At 39.6% G+C, this 25,510-nt stretch overlaps 3 protein-coding genes across 3 annotated transcripts in view; all 3 read right to left on the bottom strand.

Moving 5' to 3' along the window:
- Window positions 1-5,432: 5,432 nt before the first annotated feature.
- LOC307122352 (phosphatidylinositol N-acetylglucosaminyltransferase subunit Y) lies at window positions 5,433-5,648 on the bottom strand (the record flags this gene model as incomplete). The annotated part of the gene is made up of 1 exon (XM_079810436.1): window positions 5,433-5,648. The coding sequence occupies one exon, from the start codon at window positions 5,646-5,648 to the stop codon at window positions 5,433-5,435; it is 216 nt and encodes a 71-aa protein (XP_079666562.1).
- A 32-nt stretch (window positions 5,649-5,680) lies between these two features.
- On the bottom strand, window positions 5,681-6,495 carry pyurf (PIGY upstream open reading frame; the record flags this gene model as incomplete). Its single annotated transcript, XM_079810435.1, has 2 exons — window positions 6,191-6,495; window positions 5,681-5,822 (listed from the first exon to the last, which is right to left on the bottom strand). Exons 1-2 carry the CDS (start codon window positions 6,400-6,402, stop codon window positions 5,681-5,683), a joined length of 354 nt encoding a protein of 117 aa, XP_079666561.1. The 5' UTR covers window positions 6,403-6,495.
- Window positions 6,496-13,338: 6,843 nt separating this feature from the next.
- The window catches only part of galnt18a (UDP-N-acetyl-alpha-D-galactosamine:polypeptide N-acetylgalactosaminyltransferase 18a), an 84,746-nt gene continuing 72,574 nt past the window's right edge, over window positions 13,339-25,510 (bottom strand). Inside the window, exons 10-11 of the mRNA XM_079809407.1 lie at window positions 20,199-20,363; window positions 13,339-17,364 (exon numbers count right to left, since the gene is read on the bottom strand). Coding sequence (XP_079665533.1) covers window positions 17,203-17,364; window positions 20,199-20,363 — 327 coding nt within the window. The 3' untranslated portion in view covers window positions 13,339-17,202. The remainder of the gene's footprint in view (window positions 17,365-20,198; window positions 20,364-25,510) is intronic.

Raw genomic sequence — 25,510 nt, 5'->3', positions numbered from 1 at the left:
CGTGCCTTAGAAAAAAAAAAACATTACCGGTGTGCATCTTAAGACAAAACAATGGCACTAACATATTTTAAGATATGCCTGTGAAAGTTGATTTCAGTTAAAACAGCTCAAACATGTATTTTAGTCTGGGACTAGGCTTAAAGCCTTGTCTGTGAAACCGGGGGTTCCGGTGATTTTAACAGTTCTTAAAGGCACAATATGTAAGTTCTAAAATATCCAAAAACTACTACAATACGGTCATTTTATTGACTTTTGTGTACTTACATTATCCCAAATATTTCCAAGAATGTTTAAATCCAGAGAAATTAGCCATTTTAACCAGGACATGGACTGTGTCCGTGCGTCCCCAATCAATGACATCATACTCGCGTTACCTTCGATTTCCGGTTTAATTTTGCGGAATCCATGGAAACACCAAAGACGTTTTAATATATTATATATTTTATTAGAAAGGTTTGGACTGTTTGGATACATTCATCAACAGAAAACGAATCATTGTTATATAGCTTACCACAGTAAGTCTTATTGTTTAAATTGGGTTTTCTTGATTTACCGCGAGTACCATGTTTTACCATGCCTAATATCGATCTAGCTTACTGCAGTGTGCAACAAGTGTCTCATAGCAGCCGCCGAGCGAACACATAGAGTAGCATTAACATAACTTTCAACACACTCAAATAAATCTAATATGATAAAACAGCGCTGCGTTACCCCTCATACGCTGAACGGAAGAGGTCGTCTGTGGCATAATAAAAGCTCTCTCGAGTCGTGTGTCGCGGTTCTCTCTCATTAGCAATCGCTCCAACGGCTTTCAGCCCCCCCCCGCTTTATACTACAGTAACATTAATAAATCTTTAATACATTAGCTCATCCATGAATATGATTTCTGCCCGAGTCCTGTCTGATTCTTTTCCACCAGCTGTAGAGTTGATGACAACAACTCACATGATTCCGCAAAATCAAGGCGTCAAGTTATGCCTTTGTTTTGAATAAGCGACCTCTAGCTGCGAAAATTTCACATCGTGCCTTTAAGTAGTTTACTCGTATTGAATGTAGTCTCAAATATTCACTAGTCTTCAACACCTAAGAGACATGCCAGTGAAAAACAGGAAGCAGTTGATTTGTGAGGAGAGCAATCACATTTATTTTCTAAAATCAACAGAAAACCAACAGAATTTTTTTTTTTTATAAATCAAGGTTGACACAACAGCTTCTTAAAGGGATAGTTCACCCAGAACCTGTATGAGTTTCTTTCTTATGTTGAACACAAAATATATACACTTTAAAGAATGTTGGTAGCCATTAACTTCCATAGTAGGAAAGAAAATACTGTGGAAGCCAATGGCTACCGTCAACTGGTTGGTTACTGACATTCTTCAAAATATCTTCTTTTGTGTTCAGCCGAATAAAGAAATTCATACATTTGGAAAAAAAATGTCTACAGAAACTACAGAGCACATACTTTATCAAGTAAAGAGTAAAAATTGCTAATATAGGATTTGATTCCCAGTAAAACAAAAAAGATACTTATAAAGTACAGTAACTAATTACATTTACTCAAATACTGTACACTACTGAGTACATGTTTAAATTAACATTAACTATGATTAATAAATGCTTTAGAAGTATTTTTCATTGTTAGTTCATGTTAACAAATGTTAACAAACGAAACCTGATTGTAAAGTGTTGTTGCACCAGGTATATAGAGCATGTACGTATATAGAGATAGAAACACAATAGCTGCGTCTCATTTCGAAGACTGCGTCCTCCGGAGGTCGCATTTGAAGGCTGCAACGTCATCAAGGATGTCTTATTTAAAGGTCCCATGGCATGGCATTTTTCTATTATTTTATAATGTTTCCTGAGGTGTACTTATATTGTTAGTATGACTTTTACATCATAAAATGTCATAATTTAGAAATAAAAGGCATTTTTTCTATACTGCTGTTTGCTCTGTGGCTGAATGCCCTGCTTCAAGAGGCGTGTCTGCTGTGAGACTTCAGTAAAAACGCCCACTGTTGTGATTGGCTGACATCTTTGCATTTTAAATGAGCGGAGGGGGCGTGGTTTAACGAGGTCTACCAGGCACGAGCAGGCACGAGCTGCTGCCAGAGAGACGGATGGACCTGAGTTCACTTCACATCAGTTCTCAGCATGTCTGAACTGTTGTAGTTACAGCATATACTTCAGGTTAATAGTCTATTTCTAGTCGGAGGGACTTTCACTCATGTCAGAAAGTTAGTAACTTTAGTAAATTATGGATCAGCGCTGACTGGAGACGAGAACCGTTTAGAACGATTCAGTCCGATTTGGTGAACTGATTCGGTTCACTAAAAAGAACTGGTTCAAAAGAAAGATCGTTCGCGAACCGGACATCACTAATGTACCAGAGATGGAGCTCAGCGATTGCTAACAAAGTTATTTATAGTAACTACTGAGTTATGAGAGCGCTGTCAGTCAGCGCGAGTTTATTGTGTTTGAGTCCCAGTCACACCGAGTCCGTCTACATCATTATTACCAACTTTGTAACACATGCAAAGTACCATTACAGCTGTCGAGATGAACGAGTTAAAAGTAAGTGTTGATAATAGCATTATTTTTAAAATAAAATAAAAGCGTCAGTGACGCGCGTTGAGTACACAGCGCAAACAAAGACACAACAGCAGTAATCGAATGTAATCCAGTTTATTGTGGGGCTAGGCTGGCTAGCCCGAATATGCTCACGCTTACCCCCCTTCTGCTTAATCGCACGCCTCCGCTGTGGGCCAGATGCAGTACTGGGGGTCGGGGATGTTGAAGGCCACCGGCCAGTGCAGCCCGAGCTTCGGCGTGTGTGAGGTTTATCTCTGCTGATGTTGAGCAGAAACTCATGACTGTATGCACATTTTAGAACCGATAGACGCGACGAGGACGTACAAAAACACTGACTCACAAGATAGAAAACACCGTTCTGTCGGGAGAGAGAGAAGCCGCAGTGTGTGCACGAATAATAAATAATTAGCTACACATCAGAAATCACTGATCACAGATCAGAAGGAACTGAAAAAAGACTTCTGTTTTCATTTGTACATCCAAACACTGAGAAACAGGCATTCACTCGTTCACACGCAATGATCTCTCGAGCGTTTGCATGGGCGTGCCTCTGGGCGGAGGAAAGGGAGGTAACCGTTCCTGCTTGGACGTCAAACCAGGAGACTTCAGGATTGGCTCGTCTGGCCTGTCATTTTCTCAAAGGCAGAGAAAGACAGCCAGAACTCGGGTTTACACCGAGCAACATTTCTATCCACTTGGGGACAATATTCAGGCTAGGGGAACTCATAGTAATGTTGAAAAACCTCATAAAATGAAAATGAAAACTGACTGTTATTCCTTGTGAGGTGTAAAAGGTTCTCTTACATTGCAATCTAATTGTTACTTATCTTAAATAAAACCTCCGGAGGACGCAGCCTTCGAAATGAGACACATCTTATATTGCCAATAGTATTGGGACACCCCTCCAAATCATTGAATTAATGTGTTCCAATCACTTCCAAGGCCACAGGTGTATACAATCAAGCACCTAGGCATGCAGACTGCTTCTCCAAACATTTGTGAAAGAATGGGTCGCTCTTAGGAGCTCAGTGAATTCAAGCGTGCTGCCTACAAGCTTCAGCATACCTTTTGGACAATTTTATGCTCCCAACCTTGTGGGAACATTTTGGGGGTCAACCCAATAGAACACCTTTGGGATGAATTAGAGCGGAGACTGAGACAGGCCTTCTCGTCCAACATCAGGTCCTAACCTCACAAATGCGCTTCGAAGAATGGTCAAAAAAATCCCATAAACACACTCCTAGACCTTGTGGAAAGCCTTCCCAGAAGAATTGCAGCTGTTATAGCTGAAAATGGTGGGCCAACTCCATATTAACCCCTACGGATTAAGAATGGGATGCCATTTAAGTTCATGTGCATGTAAAGGCAGGCGTCCCAAAACTTTTGGCAATTTAGTGTATGTATTATGTAAATACATATTTATATTTATACAGTTGTATACACGTTCACATCTGTACATGGCGATTCTGCTTACTCTCTAGATTTCTTGAATTTTTATTGTTTCTACTTCATTGTGTGTTTGCACACATTTGCCAAATAAATCTCATTCTGATGCTGATGCATTGCATCTTGCTGATTTTAGTAAAAATAACCCATGTACTCTCTGATTTTGTAGAGGAAATGGCTTCATTCCCGACAAAGAATTTTCCCATTGCTGAAAATGCTTTTAAAGCATCCAAGAAGCATAAAAACAAGAAAGTGAAGAAAGAAAAAAAGGATAAGAGCAAAACCAAGTGTGTACCCAACTTCTTGTTGCATGATGGCGCCTGTGAGACAGATTTTACACATAAGCAAGAGACTAAGAAAAGAAAAAAGGGAAGGAAGAAAAACAAACGCAAGGAAGACTTCCAGCAACCTAAAATAAAAAAACAGCCTGACAAACCCGAAGATACGCACCAAATCCAGCCCATTAACTTCATCTCCCCTGATCAGGAGACACCACAACATTCAACTCAGAATGATTGTCATAGAAGTGTTAAAGTGACAGGGAAGATTAAAAAGAGAGTCATCTTCAACTTGCCAACTGAGCCATGCCAACCTGCAAAGAAAAATTACAATGAATTTGGAAAGAAGCAGTTTGTCGGCGAAAGCAGCTTGGAATCCAGTGCGGCTGAAGAAATTAACAGCCAAGACCTGTTTATCACACAGAAATCGTTCTTGGATCCATATGTGGAGATCTCCAGCAGCTCAAGCTGCAATGAGGCCACTACTGTGAAGGCACCAGAGAAGCGTTCATGTAGGTCAACAGCAGAAGCAACCACTCAAACCGAGAACTTCTTTACCTTGCCACTGCTCGCCAGCTCTCTCAGGTTTCAGCAGAACTCGTCCATGTGCTCGGAGGAACCGGTAGACCTGAGCTTGCCGAACAGAACAAGACGAATGCACAGGCCAAAACATCCCGCAAATCCACCCAAGCTGAAGATATCAGACACCTCGAGTGAAGATGGGGATACGGTATCCAAGACCAAAGGTGATCTGCTCCAGCTGAAAGTCATTCAGACTCGCTTGAACGAGTCTTTCTTTTTTAAGGTGAAGGGCGAAGATTCACCAAAACCCATGTGCCCTTTGATGAAGTTCACGGAAAGTGTTGAGAAAAGAATGAAGAAGTAAAATCGTACCAAGCTGAAATGTTAGAGTTCTGTGCACATTCAAAACAAAGACTCAAAGGTTTTGGTATTAGCAGTTTTATTCTGTATTTTTACATTGTTCGCTTCAATGTTTACATCCAGTTAAATGTTCTCGAGTATGAATCTTCAGGGTCCACTGTTTACAAGCAAACATTGTTCACAAAAATGCATTCGATTAAAATATGTTGTGTGGGGAAAAAAGGAAACTACAGTCTAATTGTGTCGAAATAATTTGATTCCCATCCACTTCCAAAGGTGAAAGAAAACATAAACAGGAATAGTTACTGGCAACAGCAGGCTGTAGAAACACACACTGCTTGCACTCGTGCAGCCTTGGGGGAAATTTTCATCCACAGTCGCCGAGTAAAACAGTCCTGTCAAGGATATCAGCGGCACAAGAACGGTCACAGTAGACAGGGAGAAAAACATTGTGGCAGAAAATTAATATTTGCTTTAGAAATTCAAGATTCAGTGGCTTTTTCAGTCGCTTCGGTCTTGTGGATCATTCGTGCATCCTGTGGGATCATGTTAGGAATACCATCAATGATGGGATATGCGATGCCAAGCTCTTCGTTTATTAATTCATTGCTCCTCTCGTCATACCTGGGGGAAAAAAGAAGCAAATACATGTCTTAGTATTACTGATAATGATAATCTGAACATCCCTTATGCAAATATACCACGTTAAACAAAATTCAGGACAAAATGCAGTTATTATAAAACCATACTAAATTAATATGTAAATTGTCTATTTTTAGGATGTTGCGTTTAATTGAAATAATAATACATTTTTTAAAGTTTAAAATAATAAATATTTAAATTAACAAATAGTAATTGTAATCTCCCATGGTAAAAGTTCGCAAGGAAAATTATCAACCGGTGGTATATAACATCAGCAACACTGCTATTAAACTCCTATGATAACTAGCATTACATAAGGTAATAATATTATACATGATAAACAATCATACCTAAGGGGGTTTTTGGACAGTGGACACACAAGAAACTCAAGGAGGGACACATCAAACGCCTGACTCTCGCTGCCCTTCACTCCATCACTCCGACTGCGCTGCTGTTGTCCCCGGGTCTGAACGGCGCTCACAGGACGCAAGAGTGGCTGGGCGCTCACAGATCTCAGCACGCTAAAAACTCCACTGGCAAGTGTCCTAAATGCATGAGACATATCCTAAGAGAGATGTTGGATAGAAAACTAAACTTGTTTCATCCGTTTGACAGTCGCCAACAACGAACCGGAAGCGCTAATCGTGGAGCGTTTGTAAACGTGTCCCCTGATCTTTTGCATTCGTGAGAGGTTCCGTTGGCAAAATGATGATGATCACAGATTAGTTTAGCTTGAAATGTCATGCATACAAGATAATAATCATATATGTGGTTTCATCTGGTCTGCACAGGACAAGGAATCATTAGAAACTGGATCCAGATATTTTAATATAATAAAATGTATGGCTTAATATAATAAAATGTATGGCTATTATTAGTAATAATAATAATAATTAAGTTTGTTTTGAGCCATTAATTTAGTTTTAGAACATACATAATTACAAATAATGCCATTGTTATACAACTTTTTCATTTGCATCACGTTTATTATTATTATTAACTGCAGGTATATGTAATAATAATTTGTAAAAAAAAAAAAAAAAAAAAAGCTATAACTATAAACGTAAATTAATCTAAACTGCTACTATTGCTATAACCACCACCACTACTACTACTACCACTATATATATATTAACTGCACTGATCAAAGTAATAATAAAAAAGTAAAATTAGGCAAATATGATAAATGCAAATGAATAATCTAAACTACTACCACTAATAATAATAATAATACTTCAATTGGTTGCCATTGAGCCATTAATTTAGATTTAAGATAGGACGATTAATTGTTAATTAATTAACAATAATTGTGAAATATTATTATTGTGCAATAGTGGGATTATGTCATAACTAAATTAAATTAAACTAAGGACTCAATGCAGAGCGCAGAATTAAATACAAATTATATCTAGAATGATGTAAATAACGTGTTGGTTCCTGCGGAAGTCATAGAAGTTCCAAGAAGTCATGGTAAGTGGACTGTAAATAGATTTATTGGATAGAATTGTGACATTTTATGCCTCATTAAACGAAATAATTTCATGAAAGCAGTTTGTGGCGCTCTTGCAAACAGAAACCCAACATGTGACGCTGACGAGATTCATGACCACCAGATGTCGCCAGTGAACTGTTAAACACAAGCTCTTGCAGCAGTGAAGAAACTTGACTTTTAAGAGCTTGTTGTGAAAAAGATCTGAGACTTAAATCATACGCAGAAGCTTCCAGCAGTGCATAAAATAAAATATAGTATAGCCTATACAAAACGATTGTATATTGGCCATTTCACTGTGCCTGTAATTGGAAGAGAGCTTTCAGAAGCCTTATTCACACAGACTCAAAACTGCCCTCTTGATTTGAAAGCTACTCTAAAAGAATGTGTTCTCTTGTCCAGCAACCCTGCTTGTTTTCTCAAGACTCGACCAGGGTTTTATCAGTCAGTCATTTGGCATATGATGGTTGAGGCAAACCTCTTGCTCGAGGCAGATGAGCTGGAAGCCCTGTTGACCATACCATGTTTACATGGATTTCTATGACCACCGTAAACACCAATGATGGGACACATTCCCCTGAATATCCCTAAATATCAAGTCGTTTCTTGTCAATATTTCTTTGAGCTTGGAAGAAGCTCGGGAGCGCCACAGAGCTCAGTTCACCGACCTGCCAAGCATGTCAAATGAAACAAACCCGCTCAAGGCCAAAGTCACGAACGACTAGTGCATTCTTCATTCCATTGAATGAATCGATTGCCTCTGCAATGTGAAATTTCTATACCGTCTTGCTCTTCGGATGGTGTTTACTTCTGTGTCTAGGACCTTAAAGCTAATCACTGGGCAACAAAAACAGCAAAATAATTGAAAATTAATTGATTTTGGAGTCGAGAATGTGTGTGAATGAATGAATGAAAGCTCATTATGTGATATTCAAGGTTTTCCATATAAATTACATTTACCTGGTTTGATTTGTATAGGTTGGTTCTCCTAATTACTGCTTAAGTAAGATATTCCTTGATAAACGTTGTGGTTGGAGAAAATGTGTTTAAAATATGAAAAGAGACAAACCTGAAGTCAGTTATGCAAATGTCTGCATGAGCCTAAGGGTTCTTGCCTTTTGCTGGGATTTTTATCTCCGAATCAAACTGTGCCAGTTATGTCTTGTAAATCTCTGGTGTGGTCTTTTCAACTAAAACAATTTGTTCTCCGTCAACCAATGGCAATTAGGCAAATTTGGCTATTGCCTTCTGTTATGATTTCCTGCCAGCAACCTTCACAAGCAGTTTCACAGTTGCTAGTGAATCCATTTAATCAAGCTTGAACTCTTTTCTGCTCCATTATCCACCACAGCAGGAACGCCGAGCAACATATGATTGCGTGAACTGTCATTATTTCCTTTCTTTTCGGTTTCCGTTAATGCAGTTGGTGCCAATAGTGAGATATACAAACGAGCAGCAAGATGCTTCTCGAAATGTGTGAGTGGGCCAGCACACACCAGATGGGACTGGCTAATTTCTCGCACACGAACGAATCAAAAACCATACGCTTTTACCTCATTTAATGCAGCTGAATTAAGGATTCTAAATCTCCTTGTTTTTAGTCTGTTCAGTAGGAAACATCTTCATTTATACACATTCAATTTTACACATTTAAACACATTTATAACACACAGGCCTATTACACATTAAACCCAGAGTTTACCATTAAAACACTCCAGGTAGTCTGTAAAAAACATTTTAAAAGTGATCTATATTTTTCTCAGATTTTTATATTTGGAACAAAATGAACATTTGCTAATGATCCATTAAGCAACATAAGAGGTCATAAGTGTTACTGAGAAAGTCTTGCTTTTTATAGGAACTTTTAATAGTGGTCCATGCACTGAGGAGGCCTGGATCTTAGCTTCTGCGAAGAAAAAATAATGAGGTAAGGTCACAATTTCATGGGTAAAAAAGGTCAGTTGTTCATTGTCAATAGTGTAGCGATTGTATGAATCACAACTCAAACAGGAATCACTTTTTAAACCAAGTAGCTTTCTGTTGATCAATGAAGCGAATTAATATGACCAACTTGAACAAGTTCTGAAATCTGTGTGGGGAAATCTTTCGTCCTCGTGCAAAATTCCAGATTGTGTAGAATCCTATTGAAATTACTGTACTTTGCCTGTCAAAATTAGTTGAAAATAGGTAAATGTGACCTCATCTTACATTTTACGAAAACCTAGCAACATGACAAACACTGCAACAACATTACAGTTATATTAAAATCCCTGCAGACAAAAGCTACAACCAGTCTATGCTGGTTTAAACTGGTTAAGCTGATCTCCCAGCCTGACCAGCTAATAGAATTGGTCAAAAAACCCTTCTAAAATCAGCCTGCTAAAAAAGCTATCAACAGGCTTGAAGAAGACCAACTAAAACCAGTCAACCAAGGTACATTTACACGACAACGATGTACTAAAATCTGAAAAGTTGTTTCTTTGTGTTTTTCGCATACATGGAACAGCATTGTCAAAACGATCCCCATTCACACGGATCTGCGAAAATGACTAAAAATGCTGTATAATACTGCCAGGTCAGTAGTTGGCGAGGTCACTTTGTAAAGGAAAACATGTAATATGCATGCGCATGACGTCTCCATTTTCACAAATTCACGTTTTTGTAGTTTACACGGAGACAATAATAGCATCGCTTTCAAAAACGTGCACTTTGAAACACGTTTTCAAAAGTTTGCATTTCAAGCCCCCACGTTGTTGTGTAAAAAATGGCCAAAACGTATAAAAAGTTCTCAACAATGTACTAAAATCAGAAAAGTTTTTCCTTTGCTTTTTTTAACGTACAGGCAACAGCGATGACCTCTTCAGTGGGTTGTGTTATTTAACCCTCAAGCCAGCCTCGCATTTACAGCCCTTAATCCCGCCTTCGTGGACACATTTGGGCACAAAGGTCTCAGGTGTGATTCCAATTTTATTTTTTCAAATAAATGTTACATCACCATCTTTGATAAAATTAATTCTATCAATTTATGCTTTTTTGTGATATTTGGAGTATTCATTAATTTATTTACCTCTAAAAGTACCATATTTTTTATGTAAAATATGCTTATTTTTATGTTATATTTAATATTTCTTTAACTTCAGTAAAAAAAAAAACATATCAGCAAGTCCAGAGAGCCAAAACCTAAAAATGTGGTGACTTTGGTGACATCTGGTGACCTATGATGGTATTAATTTCTTTTTAAAGCTAAAATATCAATAGAACTAAATGGCTGCATATGGGCTGATCTCTGAAAACAAGTAACATTTTTTTTGTTTTTTTTTTGTGTATGTGTGAGTGACTGTTTTTTATTTGACAAAAATACAAAAACTAAAACTCACTCTGTTATAGGCTCATTCAATGCCTGATCAATGCAATGCTTGCTTTTGTGGATGTGTGTTTGAGTGTGTGTGTGTCACGGTGTGTGTGTGAGTGTGAGTGTTTGCACATTGAGAATGTTGTATAGGCTCACTCCTTCGTTTGTGTGTACGTATGATCTGCATTGTGTTGGATTTATTGATTTTTTTGGACAAATAAAAAAAATATGCTCGGAATTACATTTTTTTCCCATTCATTCCTATGGGTGCCCTTTTTTGTCCACGAAGGCGGGATTAAGGACTTTTTTTTTTCAAGCACTTAACATTGTAGAATCGAGACGATTTTGTGTGTGTGTTCAGGTGGCAAATGTAGGAAAAGTAGCCAAGTCTTGTGCCGCTCAGATAAAAAAAAACGAGTTTGCCCTAATTTGTCCAGAACATGACTTTAGGGTTAATATGTTTTTGGATTGTTCAGCTGATGAAACACAGGGAATGCCATTGCAAACCATGTTGCAAACACGGTAAGTCTACCCCTCTCAGCCTCGCTTTCATACCTGTCATGGCGCTGCTCTGAATAAGGTCTTTATAGCAAACCACAACCATCCAATAAATGCCCCATGGACAAAAAATCCCGCATTTTTTCTTGTTTAAGAAACCGATTCACTTGGATACACTGTACGTCACAATAGAGAAGAAAAGTCTATCGCAACTGCCGTTTCATGCCAACTGTTTATGTAGTGTGAATTCCTCCGTTTCTCCGTGTTCAGTATTCGTATTGCTTGCCCCACTTGCACAACACTCCATGTAGAAGCACTACAGCAGATAGTGGAAGCAAGCTCCTTATGGGAGAACACAGTAGGCTAATTGAATAAACTCAGAGGGTTTGTCTTCTCAGCCTGTGGGATTATGAGGTTCAGAAGTGCTAACCCAACACTTTTAAGACCTGATAACAAGCTCTTGAAATGCTCTGGGCTTCTTACACTTCGAATACTCCCATCAATGAGACAGCGAAGCAGGCAGTGCTGTCTTAATACCTTTGATTAATGATCATGCTCAGAATTTATACTGCTATATTAATTCTTCTGGTTACTCAGCAATAAAATACAGCAGGGGAAGGAGAGGGTTCATTGTCAAAGCCATATGGATGTATTGAATCATTCATAGTCACTAGTGTTATTGTCTAACAGTTTTACAGTCTAAAAGATGTTGAATAAATGAAATCGCAAACCCTATCTTCCTTTACAAATGTGCTGAAATATATATATTTTTTACCAAACTGCATTCATGTTTCTACTCCAGGCCAAAGAGATCTTAACAAGAGCTTGCATTTCCAGACATAAAAGATGTTCATTTTCCCCCTCAGAAGGTCAGTCGGAATAGGAGTTTTATCATCTCAACTTTATTTCTGACAGGTCTGGAAGTGCAGAGCGAAATAGAAGGAAGATGAGAAATTGATTCATATGATCAGCCTCAGTGTGGATGTGTTTTTGTTGTTGTTGTTGGTTTTTTTCAATCAATACAAACTATTTCAAGGATGTAGGTGTATTTGAGACTTCCTGACAATTGCACTTCTAAAACTCATTTAGATTTTCTATCTCAGGGGATGTAGGAGATTCATTTAAGTTGCTTTACCAAGAGATTGTCACGAGAATGTTGAGACACTTCTGTGGCTTAAATATTTGCAAGCAATGATCTTCAGTTCCAATAGATCTCATGAGAAAACTTTATTTGGTTGCAATTTTGTGTGAATTTGTATGGAATGTAAGATTTTTAGAAAAAAAAAAAAAAGCATGATAGTCCACATCTAACCACTAAAGTGTCAGTGAGGCATACGCAGATTGTATGAATGAGATTGTACAAATTCATGCAAGTTAATAGTATCATTTTCATATGAATGTGTATGATGGGATTTGTGTGAAAATGTATGATTGTTACAAAAAAAAGTAAGCATGAAGGTTAGTGGGGCATAAACAGGCGTATGAAAATGTACAAACGAGATTACGAATTAGCCATCAAGTCACCAAATTGAAAAATATTGGCAATTTAGAACGACATTTTATAATGTTATTCGTACAACTTTTAGGAAAAAAGTAAGCATAAAGATCCACTGGTAACCCTAACCGTTAGTGGGACGAAAGAAGATTGTACGGAAACATGTGGATGAGATTCACCAAAGCATTAAATAGTTATGCACTGCCATGAGATTCTGGTGCCGGTTCTGTCTTTGGAGTTCCAATGTTTCCAATAGTTTTTAAACAGAACGACTCATGAAACTGTTGGTCCTTGTTAAAGCAACATGTGTGTCTGCGCTTTAGAGATTTGAGGGATTTGGATAGCTCAGAGCTCAAGTGAGGTTGTCAAGTGTTCCTGACTTTGATTAAATGGGGTTTGTCCCTGCATGGTAGATGTTAAGAGAGAGATTTTCTCAAAAGCAGAAACTGTGAAGGTGGAACTTTAATTTCGGTGAATGCCAGAACTCTCTTTAAAAGAATGAAAACCATATGAATAGAGATCTGAGAGTTTTTATAGCATAGATACCCAAGCCATTTTTTACACCATGGTTACTTTAATGAAAACCTGTTTTAACCAGCTTTAGGTGGTTAGATGGTCTGTTTTGGGGCACTAAACAAGCTTTAACCCGAGAAAATTCAAGCATGAAGAGTTAAAAGTCTTTAATATTATTTAGAAAGATTATTTACATTTATAAAATATCTTTTTCCACATCAAATAATCACAACAATCATTCACGAACCTGAGAAAAAGAAAAACATTTTAAATTGGTGCTACACAGTAGCAAAATTACTAAATACTTAAATACACGAGTCAATCATACAGCAGAACGTTTAAGGGACAGTTCACCCAAAAATTTAAAAAGAAATCAGTCATCATTTACTAACTAACTGTCGATCCAAACCTGTATGTCGTATTTTGAGTAACTTTTCGTTTGTCCATACAATGAAAGTCAATGGTCAAAACTGTTTTGTAACCAACATTATAAGAAATATCTTCTTTTGTGGTTTGTAGAAGAAAAAGAAAGTCTTGGTGTGTTTCCCATACTATGACATAACTCGCTACTTAACTACCATAGTACGGTGCGTAGTCTCGACTGTTTCCCGAAACCGTATTGTCACAAAATTTGTCGTTCAACCACGTTGGTTAATGATGTCACACAGAGGTGGTGGAATAATAACTTCTTTTAATGAATCCGTTTGAGATCGAATTAATGCCAGATTTTTGCCATAAATTATGGACATGGCATCGGAGGACTAATTAAATTTTTTCTTATTTTGCTTTAATTCCAGATTCAATCATAGGCTCTAGGGCTGCGCAATATATCGAAATATCCCAAATGTACATATCGCAATATGCATATCGCAAGGGAACGCAATATCTGAATGATTTTAATATGCTACTTCAACATTGTGAAAAGTGTACGTTTTAGTTCGACGCATATAGCAGAGAATAGACTGAGCACACGACTGTTACTTATGTGACTTGCTTGACGTTAAGAAGAGTTATTAAAACGCAATAACTTGCAAAAAACAACTCCTTGCAGTCTCACGCTGTCTGCTTTTTGACACACACACCGAAACGTGCGCACAAGCCGTTCTTTTTTCGTCTCTTGTTACACACTCGAACTGTCAAATACACACACAGTTATGTCAAAATGGCTGTCTTGAGTATTCATGTAAACACAGTCGGTTATGCTTTAAGTGAAAGATATCAGTTGGGGAAAGAAACAGATTTTACACACTTAAACAAATCAAAATCGCATATCGAATATCGCATTATTTAACAAGGATATGGCATATCGCATTTTTCTTCAATATCGCACAGCCCTAATAGGCTCATAGTTTGCACATGCACACTCTCCAAAAACGTACTTTAAATCTCTTGACAGTTCTAACATACACCGTCTGGTGCACGTCATCAGTGATGAACGCGGGGTCAACAGGTGTTTCGGGTCTTTAAATCAATAGACACCCTCGCCCGGGCACAGGACATGTCGTAGATTCATTAGGCGTACATATCATTCCATGGGACCGAACTGTCTTTGGTACGATAAACTAAAGCCATTTGGTTTCGGCATATCCGGATGCACTGATGGGTTTTCTAGACGTGTCCTCTGGCTTACTTGTGGTCACACTAACAATGACCCTGCAGTTATTGCCCATAACTATACGTCCTGTGTACAATGCCTTGGCGTTGTACCCATGAGGCTGCGAACGGACTGTGGGACAGAAAACGGTACAATGGCAGCAATACAGTGCACTCTCTGTCATCACCATGGAGACTACTATGCTGGCTCAAGAAGTCACATGTATGGCACATCTATGAGCAATCAACGGATTCAATCCTGGTGGTCCAGCTTTAGGAAAGCAAGGTTTGTGTTTGTTTCATATTCTTGAGCTTTGGCGAGATGTCAGTACAGTAATGCCTTAGTTACACTATTGCAACTAGTTGATTGTGACATAGTTGTCCTTTAACTCCAAGGAGTTTGAGTGTTCGGAGCAACGACTGTCCAGCAAAGCCCGGGCAACCGACCTCAACTGGCTCACTGCGCACTTTCCAGCTGCTGCTCCTGCACTCCTCCACCAGCTCTGCATACTTGGCTCTCTTGCACTCATTTGCCTCCTCCAATCGGTCTTCCCAGGGGACAGTAAGCTCCACTATGATCACCTGCCTGGTCGACTCTGATGTTATCACCACGTCTGGGCGGAGTGAAGTGGTCGTGATGTGGTTCGGGAACTTAAGCTGCCTTCCCAGGTCCACTTGAAGGTGCCAGTCTCTTGCATTGGAGAGGAGCCCACCTGGGGAGCGTGGCTACTGTTGTGCCTTCTCCCCAGCTCTGACAAAGAAGATGGTATGCTTGGAGGGATGCTGACACTTACTGCTCTGAAACGCTGCGGTGATTGTATCTGCCAGGGCCCTGAGGACCTGATCATGGCACCAGCGATACCACCCATCCCCCAAAGCCTGCAGCTGAGGATATGCTCCAGTGTGCCATTCCTTTGGCACAGTTGGCATGCTGGAGAGTCTGCCAAACCCCAGCGGTGTAGGTCGGATTGGCTAGGTAGAAGGTCGTACACCGAACTGATGAGGAACCTGATGCGCAGTGGTTCAGAGCTCCACAGCTCTTCCCAGGTGATCTTGCGCTGCTCGGCATAGGGTTAGGGTTAGCCCCTTGCTGTTGCATACCAAACCATCTTGGTCAGGCGATCTTCCTCCACCTCGTCCTGCACCAACTGACGCTTCTCCCTCCCTCTGGCTTTATCATAGTGTGGCTTAGGAAAACTGCCCAGGCCTGCACGTCCCTCTGCCACGTTGCCAACCAGGAGCTCCACGCTGTCCACCCCTTTCTGTGCCTGCCACTTCCTTCCCGTCTTAACGCAGATTCCAGCTGAGAAGACTTTGGCATCAGAGGAATCTCGGTACATCAAGACCTCCTGGGCATGTGTGACCTTGAACTCCTTGGACAAGCTGCTGATGGGAAGCTGCAGCTTGGTGGAATGACCATAGAGGGCGATGTTACTTTTACAAACTAAAAGACATAAATTAAATTTGCATATATTCGTTATGAAAGATAAAGATTTGTATTGAATGTCAGCATGTTTAGGTTACGTACACACGGAGACACATTTAGCTGTATATGTAAAACTTATGTATCGTATCGATCAGTGTTTTGTCCAGATGTATCAGGCTCCTGAAACCGCTACTTTTTAAAACCGGGTTCCAGAGTGAATAAATCTGAAAATGACACCCTTGCATTTTCGTGTGTACAGCCAATCTCTGTATATTTTGTGAAATCACCCCACGTCTCGCACATGCTCCAAGTCTTCTTCTCCGTTTTCAGTGCATCTCTGTGGCAGAATTTCAGCGCCACATACTGGTCTGGCATGTATACTACATCATTTTGAGTCGGTTTCAGTGGTTTCATGTGTACACAGATATTTCTTGAGATGATGGGGTGTTTACAGAATTATTTTTAGAACAAGGGAAAAAAAAGAACGGATTAGGAACGCTCTGGCTTCAAGTGGATGTGGCCTATGTCCACATGTCATGCAAACAAGAAGCTATGCTTCTAACCTCAGGTAAAGAGCTGTCGTTCCACACACACAAATTTGCGATGCTATGTGCGAATGTTCGTTGGAACTATGGTTTCGGGAACCACCAACTCGTTGAACTATGCTGATAACGACGGAACTTGCGACCATAGTTGGCGAACAATGCTTTTGGGAAATGCACCCCAGGTTTGGAAAAACGTGAATAAATGATGAATTTTCATTTTTGGAGAACTATCCCTTTAAGCATCAGTGTTTCGAAACCAACCATCTCTTTTGGTCAAATGAAATTCAGGAGACGTTTTTATTGTGTCTTTGAGGTCCGACACGAGATGAAGATGTTTACAGTGTTAAATAACAGAGAACAGCACCCTGTCCTCCAGCTGATGACAGAATGACAAGTATAAAGGGACACAGTATCTCAGTCCACTGTATATCCAGTGACAGTGATTTGTCCCTTAAGACACCATGCCTATAGAACTTTCCCCAGGCAATATGTTGGTAATTGTCCATTTTTGACTGCTGCACTTCTGAAGGGCCAGCTGATATCCATGATCCACGTCCGCAATTTCCACCAATTCCAAACAACGCTTCGACTTCCTATTCTGAATGGAGCCTCCCTGCAACACACAATACACATCAAAATGAGTGAACAATGACAAAGTTGTTCCAGGACCAAATATGATGTTGATTTAGGAACATTAAGCATGATGCTTCTCAGAAAAACAGGTTATATGATTCATAAACCTTAAAATCCCTCAGAGCTATAAAAGCACCCTGGCCTTAACCCGTCCTTTTAATGCAGAATCCATTGACTCTAAGTGAGAAATCAAAGGTACATTTACTCCTCGAGAAACATACTTCTTTCAGCCAGTAAACACAGTATGAAATACACCACCAAAGCCCAAAGCCTTTCAGAACAATGTCAAAAGTAAAGTGATGTTCCTAAAGTGGTTGCTTCTGAAGAAGAGCCTCAAGGATTCAGAGTCTTACAGTGTTGAAGGAGGCTCTGGAGACAGCTGAAACATGAAAGAGGACGCTGCGGGCAAAGTGTCACCCTTGTCCAATCATCTGCTACTGTAGAAAATCCAACTCAGACGCACGTTTTATGAAACGCCAAATGTCTCGCTACACAGGCTAAATTATACTATTGAAGATACACAGCTGGAATGCATTACTTTTATGGCTGTACAATTGGCATGTGAAAACAAAATGTTATATACTGTGCTAAATGTGAAAGTATATTATTGAAGAGAATACCTTCATATGGTAGTTATGGTATGATATGCTATGGCAATTTAGAACAATTTGAACAATTTAGACGGTACAAAGTGCATAGTACAAGTACATAACTATGTCAAACTTTAGTTTAGACACACTTTTACAGCACAGTAACAAAAAACCTATATGCTACTGAAATCTTTATTATTTTTCGATTTTAAAACATAATTTAAGTAGTATAACTCCAGATATTTTTTCGTGGTCAGGTAGATTATAAACCAGGCATTATTAAGACCACTGTAATTACAAAATAATCTGGCATGCATCATTTAACAGGTGTGTGTCACTGCATCTGCTTCAATTATGTTCTGTTTCAAATGAGCCTCCCTGAAATAGTAATATCACAGTTTTCGCCCTGACTGCTGGTGGTGCCAAATGCCCTAAAGAGCTAAATAATATATTTCAGCTGGGTACATGTGTCAGGTAAGCTTAACGCCACATTTATTCACAAGCTGCCAAGCGGTCTCCTGGATACAGACTGAAAAGCAGACTGTCAATAGACAAAGAGAGTCGATAAAGACTTAATTAAAGCCATTTCTGATGCTCTCCTATGAGTCAAAAGCCAGTTCCCTCTTTCACTGGCTTTGTCATCAATTATTCATCACATCTAAAAGGCCACAATGGATTTGGTCCACCTGATTCCATTTGAAACTCCAGGAAAAAAAGGTGGCTGCTATAAGCTCTGAGACATTAAAACCACGTCCCGAGGGTTCGTGTGAGAATTGATATCGTTCATACTCTTACACTTTTCTCCATAGCAGGTGTTTGTTCATCTACTTCGACATCTCTCCCAAGAGGGCAACATTACCCTTTCCTAATAACCTGTTCTGACATTTCCACCACACTTCAGCTAAACCTTTTAGACGACACCGCCTGCTGTGACATATATTAATTCAGCTACCTTTTAATAGAGACGCATTCATTACACGGACCGTGTGCAGATGAAATCAAGATGTCTGTTACAATCCAGAAGGACGCTTGAATTGAATTAGGAGAGCTTTACGACACACACACAACTCACATCTCTGAATTATTAATGCTCGATATCCAGAAAGTATCTATTGCAGTCACACAGCCGGAGGGCTAACAGATGCTGGAAATTGACAGCGAATTTTAAGGGAAGGTTTTGGACTAGTACTTAAATATTCTCAGGACTTGATAATAAAAAAAAAAAACAGTTTTGATATAGGCTTTAAAGAGGAGTTGCTGTTAAAGGTCTGCAAAGCACAAAGTACACTCCAAAGGTAGTTATCCTCAGTAAGCACTGTTTCTAAGCTCGTTTTCTTCCGGGAACGTATACGTCACAATATTCATCATTTAAATAATTATAGCATATGAAAAAATATATATTGCGGGGCTGGTTGAGTTGCCTTAGTAGTGTGTTGAAACCATAGACTGTAAAAAAAAGATGGACGACGTCCTTTCACTATCTTCGGTTGTAGAAAGCGCTGTGCTGACATCTTGCGCAGATTTGGGACCTGCGTCTGCGCAGTAGTGAACTTGGGACCTTGGGGAATCTCCTCAACCATCACCAATGTGCAGCATTCACCTAGATGATGTAACGGCAGCCATATTGCGCCAGAACGCCCACCACACACCAGCTGATTGGTGGAGAGGAGACTCATCAGTATACAGAGATTATTAGGAGGCCATGATGGACAGAGGGCAGTTGGCAAATTTGGGATTTTAATGACCACAGAGAGTCAGGACCTCGGTTTAACATCTCATCCGAAGGTGCTTTTTGACAGTATAGTGTCCCCATCACTATCCTGCGGCATTAGGACCCACACAGACCACAGGGTGAGCCACCCCTGCTGGCCTCAATAACACCTCCTCCAGCAGGAACCTAGTTTTCCCAGGAGGTCTCCCATCCAGGTACTGACCAGACTCAACCCTGATTAGCTTCAGTCTTGGGCTACAGGGTGATATGGCTGCTGGCTAAATTCTGGTATACAAAAATATACCAGAAAGCACAAACTGACTATTGCAATACCATCCTCGTTTAGACTCATCTAAGGCACCAACTAACCCGAAAACCAATAGTTAGCATTAAAAAATTATTTACTGTATGTAATAATCATAAAATTCAATTAGCATGTTATTACTTTAAAAAGCACAAGAATAAACAATAAGCCTTTGAGTATGTGATTCATTGTTTCCTTTGTATATATACCTGAGTAAAGATCCAGGAGAGCTTCATGTGCTTGTTGCTGGCGTAGCTGCATTCCAGCAGTCGCGGCCGGCCGTTCACGTCCACCAGGCACTTGTTGTCATCATCGTCGATGGTTGGACTCAAACCTCCGACATGCAACTGCTGAGAACTTGTGTAGTACACATTCTGAAAAAACAGAAGAGAAAAGCACTTTTAAATTATATATTTTAATAGTCTATAACCAGCCTAAATTTCTGGCTGGTTATTACATTTTTACCATTTTTATTATGTTAACATTAGCCTAGCATTATCATCTGCTCCATGCTGCATTAGGTACTCACATGTGAATACTAATAGGCAAAGGTTTCCAAGTAAAAAATTGAAAGGGATGGCATTCTATGATTACAATGCTTTAGAATAACAGATAATATAATTCACAAATGGAAAGTATGGGAACAAATGTTCAAAAGTTTGAGAAATTGTTATTTTCTTAAATATTTTTACATTTTACAAAGATTTCTATTTCAAATAAATGCTGTTCTTTTGAACTTTCTGTTCACCAAAGAATCCTGAAAAAAAAACACGTTACATGATACGTCAGAGATCATTCTAATATTATGAATGTTTCCATCCACCTATTTTGATGTGCATTTTGGTATATCACATAAAAACCACTGGATGGAAACGCCAAGATGCACATAAATTCTAAAAATGTGCTTAAAATGTCATTTTTTTATTGTATGAGAGGACGTGCATAAACTACCATAGAGACACATTTACTGAATAAATCCCTCGTTGCGCAACAAAAAAACTCATGTGGCATTTTTATTACAGAAAATTTGTGTGGGGTTGTTTTTCAGGGGTTGGGCTTGGCCCCTTAGTTCCAGTGAAAGAAACTCTTCATGCTTCAGCATACCAAGACATTTTGGATAATTTCATGCTCTCAACTTTGTGTGAACAATTTGGGGACAATTAAAATTAGTACAATTAAAATTGTATAAAGGAGTTTTGTAAAGAAACATTTATTTGTCAACAAAACAAAAAAATGTCACGCATAGGCCTTATATAATCAAGCCCTGAATTGCAATTACAAGAAAGTTGTAATGTCATGACATATCTTTTATCATTCTGATCCATTAATTTGGGCCGTCTGAATATTGGTTTGGACATTGTGGTATTCAGCTCTGTATTACATAGGCAACAGAATGAATTATTCATGTCTGTTAATAGTGTCTTTTCTTGTCAAATCTCTTAAGACGATGTGGCTCAGTTCCAAATCCCAGTGTTGATACCTAGTATTGCATGTTAATGGGCTCAAGAGGGAAGAATAACTTTTTTTAATCGAATGACTCTCATTTTTTAATTCCATACACACCGTTCAAACATGGGCTGAATGCCAACTGGTTACTTCTACAAAGCATTTCAAGTGTGTGTACATCAGCTGGTGATGGGAAAGTTTACACTTTTAAGTATGTAGAAAGAAAGTAATGGGACATATTCCTTCTTTGTCATGATCTGTTTGCATTTCTATGTAAGTGTTTCTATGTAACTAAAATTAACTGTTAATTCACTTTTAGGTTTATACATTTAAAACTCCTCTTCGGTAGTGCAAGGGGTTGGGGGTACTATTAGCAAACATTAGCAACATTAGCAAAAGAGCACTGGAAATAATACAAACTATTTTCATTACACAATGGTTTGTGTCTGCACTAATCTTAATATTGCATACTATAAAATATGGAAAGTATTCAGCCCTGATTTTCATTAATGGCTATTTTAACCTACAGCAGATCTGATGTATTGTGAAATTGAAACTTCTACTTAGAGAAACATTACATTCACAAAAAGTTTTGAATGAATTTATTCGCATTTACACTGCTGTTCAAAAGTTTGGGATTGGTAAGATTTTTAAAATGTTTTTAAAAGAAGTCTCTGAGTAAAAACAGTAATATTGGGAAATATTATTACAATTTAAAATAATTTTTTTGTTTAAATATATTTTAAAATGTAATTTATCCCTGTGATGTAAAGCTGAATTTTCAGCATCACTACTACATCTTCAGTGTCACCAATGCTTATTTTTTCTGCTCAAGATACATTTCTAATGTTAAAAACAGTTGTGTACATTTCAAACACTGTCTGATGGCATGTGGGGTAAATTGAAAGAACTTAAACCCTGATATTCAACATTTGCTTTGAATCAGTAATGCACCTTTTGTTGGATCAAGTCCTATATCAATAGCCCTGATACTTGTATCCCTTGCCATACTGAAAAACAAGCACTTTCAAAAAGAAATAATTTCATGCAATATGCCCACACTTTTTCTTCAGGCTCTGGATGGATTGATGTTTCACTTCAAAAGCCAGAGCTTGGAGAAGTGCTAACAGTATTATTGATTCGATATCTCATGCAGTGCATCACAGAAATGCATACTTCTCACAAAAACATAGATTAAATTGGTTGTATACCGTCTAGAACAATTTTGGCAATCCAAACTTCTGGCATTCAGAACTCCAGATCAATTCTGATCTTGTATTTTTTGAGAGCTACCACTGCTTTCTGCTGAGATTAATTGTGTGTCAAGACTTTTTTTTTCTCAGAATACTGCAGTACACCAGAGCCTACAGTAAAAAAAAAATCTAGTTGTTTGACTTTGGAACGGCACCAATGCAAAACTGCTCAAACTTTTGTGAGGCACCTTGAAATGAAAATGAACACAAAGGCTGAACAGGCAAGTGTATCTCCACGGACACGTAAAACAACTAATCATTCATTCACAATAGAAACAATGCATATCCTTCGGGATCCTTTGATGAGCAATGGAACTGTGACGGGAAGGGATGGAGGGCTAAAATGGGATGGGGAATAATGTAAGAGAGAAGAAAAATAAGGACTCAACTTGCAAGGGACTCATTTAGCACTGTTTCTGCTTGAGAAAAAGCTTGCTTTCTCACTGCTTGGGAGATTTATAGCTGTTGTATGGGAACAATGTTCCTTTTCCTGAATGAATGGGAGATAACGCAATGAAAGAAAGAGTGAGCATGTCTATGCTCCATTTCCAACATGCTCAAATCCCTGAGCAACTGCCACAGTGTTAATACGCTTAGCTGAGGTATGTATTGTCTAAGGGCCCATTAAAGATAAAACAAATCCAGCATCACAGAGACAGTGATATGCTCATACTGCTCATCCTATCAGAGTGCTTGAAATCAGTTCAAGTGTGCAAATAGACATGAGATGTAAATCATGCGGCAATATTATGGCTGGTGGAGAAGTTAAATGTGTGTGTGCGTATACGGTCCCAAATCTGCGCAAGATTTCAGCGCAGCAGACATTGGCGGCTTCAGTTTTCTACAACAGAAGATAGTGAAAGGACGTCGTCCATCTTTTTTTTACAGTCTATGGTTTCAACACACTACTAAGGCAACTCAACCAGCCCCGCAATATATATTTTTTCATATGCTATAATTATTTAACGTCACGGCAGAGTTGCAGAGGTTCTGCGTGCTACTAGTAAACAAAGAAGCTGACGAGCAGCGGCCTTTTGAATCGGCTTTGGCCGCGACTCTGGAAGACTTGGAGTTAAGCTTTTCTCTGAGAAAAGAACAAAGAACGGCACTGAAGTCATTCTTAAGAAAAGAAGATATGTTCGAAGTTTTGCCTACCGGATACGGCGAAAGTCTATCAACTAACGTTCGCTCCGCTTCACCTTCTTCTTTGCTTTGGTTGGTTGTGGCGCTCATGGCGCTATCCAATTGCGTGCAGAGGGAATTTGAAAGACAACCGTTTATCCCGCCCCTCGGATTGAGCCCTGTCAATGGTGAGTTTCCAGACCCAACATCTTGATGTGGGTCTGGCTTGTCAGGCTAGTGTTGGTCATTTTTGCTGCCAAAACAGCCCTGACCAATCGAGGCATGGACTCCACTAGACCCCTGAAGGTGTGCTGTGGTATCTGGCACCAAGATGTTAGCAGCAGATCCTTTAAATCCTGTAAGTTGCGAGGTGGGGCCTCCATGGATCGGACTTGTTTGTTCAGCACATTTGGAGGCCAAGTCAACACCTCAAACTTGTTGTTGTGCTCCTCAAACCATTCCTGAACCATTTTTGCTTTGTGGCAGGGCCCATTATCCTGCTGAAAGAGGCCACGGCCACCAGGGAATACCGTTTCCATGAAAGGGTGTACATGGTCTACAACAATGCTTTGGTAGGTGGTACGTGTCAAAGTACATCCACATGGATGGCAGGACCCAAGGTTTCCCAGCAGAACATTGCCCAAAGCATCACACTGCCTCTGTCGCCATGCCTTCTTCCCATAGTGCATCCAGGTGCCATGTGTTCCCCAGGTAAGCGATGCACATGCACCCGGCCATCCACGTGATGTAAAAGAAAACGTGATTCATCACGTTTTCCAGACCAAGCCTCCTTCTTCCTTTGCTCCGTGGTCCATTTTTGATGCTCACAGGGTCAGCATGGGCACCCTGACTGGTCTGCGGCTATGCAGCCCCATACGCAACAACCTGTGATGCACTGTGTATTCTGACACCTTTCTATCAGAACCAGCATTAACTTCTTAAGCAATTTGAGCTACAGTAGGTCGTTTGTTTAATCGGACCACATCGGACTTCGCTACCCACGTGCATCAATAAGCCTTGGCCGCCCATGACCCAGTTGCCGGTTCACCGCTGTTCCTTCCTTGGACCACTTTTGATAGAAACTGACCACTGCAGATCGGGAACACCCCACAAGAGCTAAAGTTTTGGAGATGCTCTGACCCAGTTGTCCAGCCATCACAATTTTGCTCAAATCCTTTACGCTTGCCCAATTTTCCTGCTTCTAACGCATCAACTTTGAGGACAAAGTGTTCACTTGCTGCCTAATATATCCCACCCACTAACAGGTGCCGTGATGAAGAGATAATCAGTGTAATTCACTTCACCGGTTATAAAGTTATGTCTGATCGGTGTATATACACAGTACTGTGCAAAAGTCTTAGGCACGTTAGGCTGAAATGATGCGCATGACAAAGGAGTAGAGAAACAAAAAGTGAAGTGAAGTGACGTGTGGCCAAGTATGGTGACCCATACTTGGAATTTGTACTCTGCATTTAACCCATCCAAGTGCACACACACACCGTGAACACACACCCAGAGCAGTGGGCAGCCATATTGCTGCGGCGCCCGGGGAGCAGTTGGGGGTTTGGTGCCTTGCTCAAGGGTCTCACCTCAGTCGTGGTATTGAGGGTGGAGGAGAGCACTGGTTATTCACTCCCCCCACCGACAATTCCTGCCGGACCTGAGACCTTCGGGTTACAAGTCCGACTCTCTAACCATTA

The sequence above is a fragment of the Gobio gobio genome (genome assembly GCF_949357685.1).
Source record: "Gobio gobio genome assembly, chromosome: 25".
NCBI lineage: Eukaryota > Metazoa > Chordata > Actinopteri > Cypriniformes > Gobionidae > Gobio > Gobio gobio.
The sequence above is the reverse complement of the archived record's forward strand: the minus strand, read 5'-3'. Positions and strand labels throughout refer to the sequence as shown.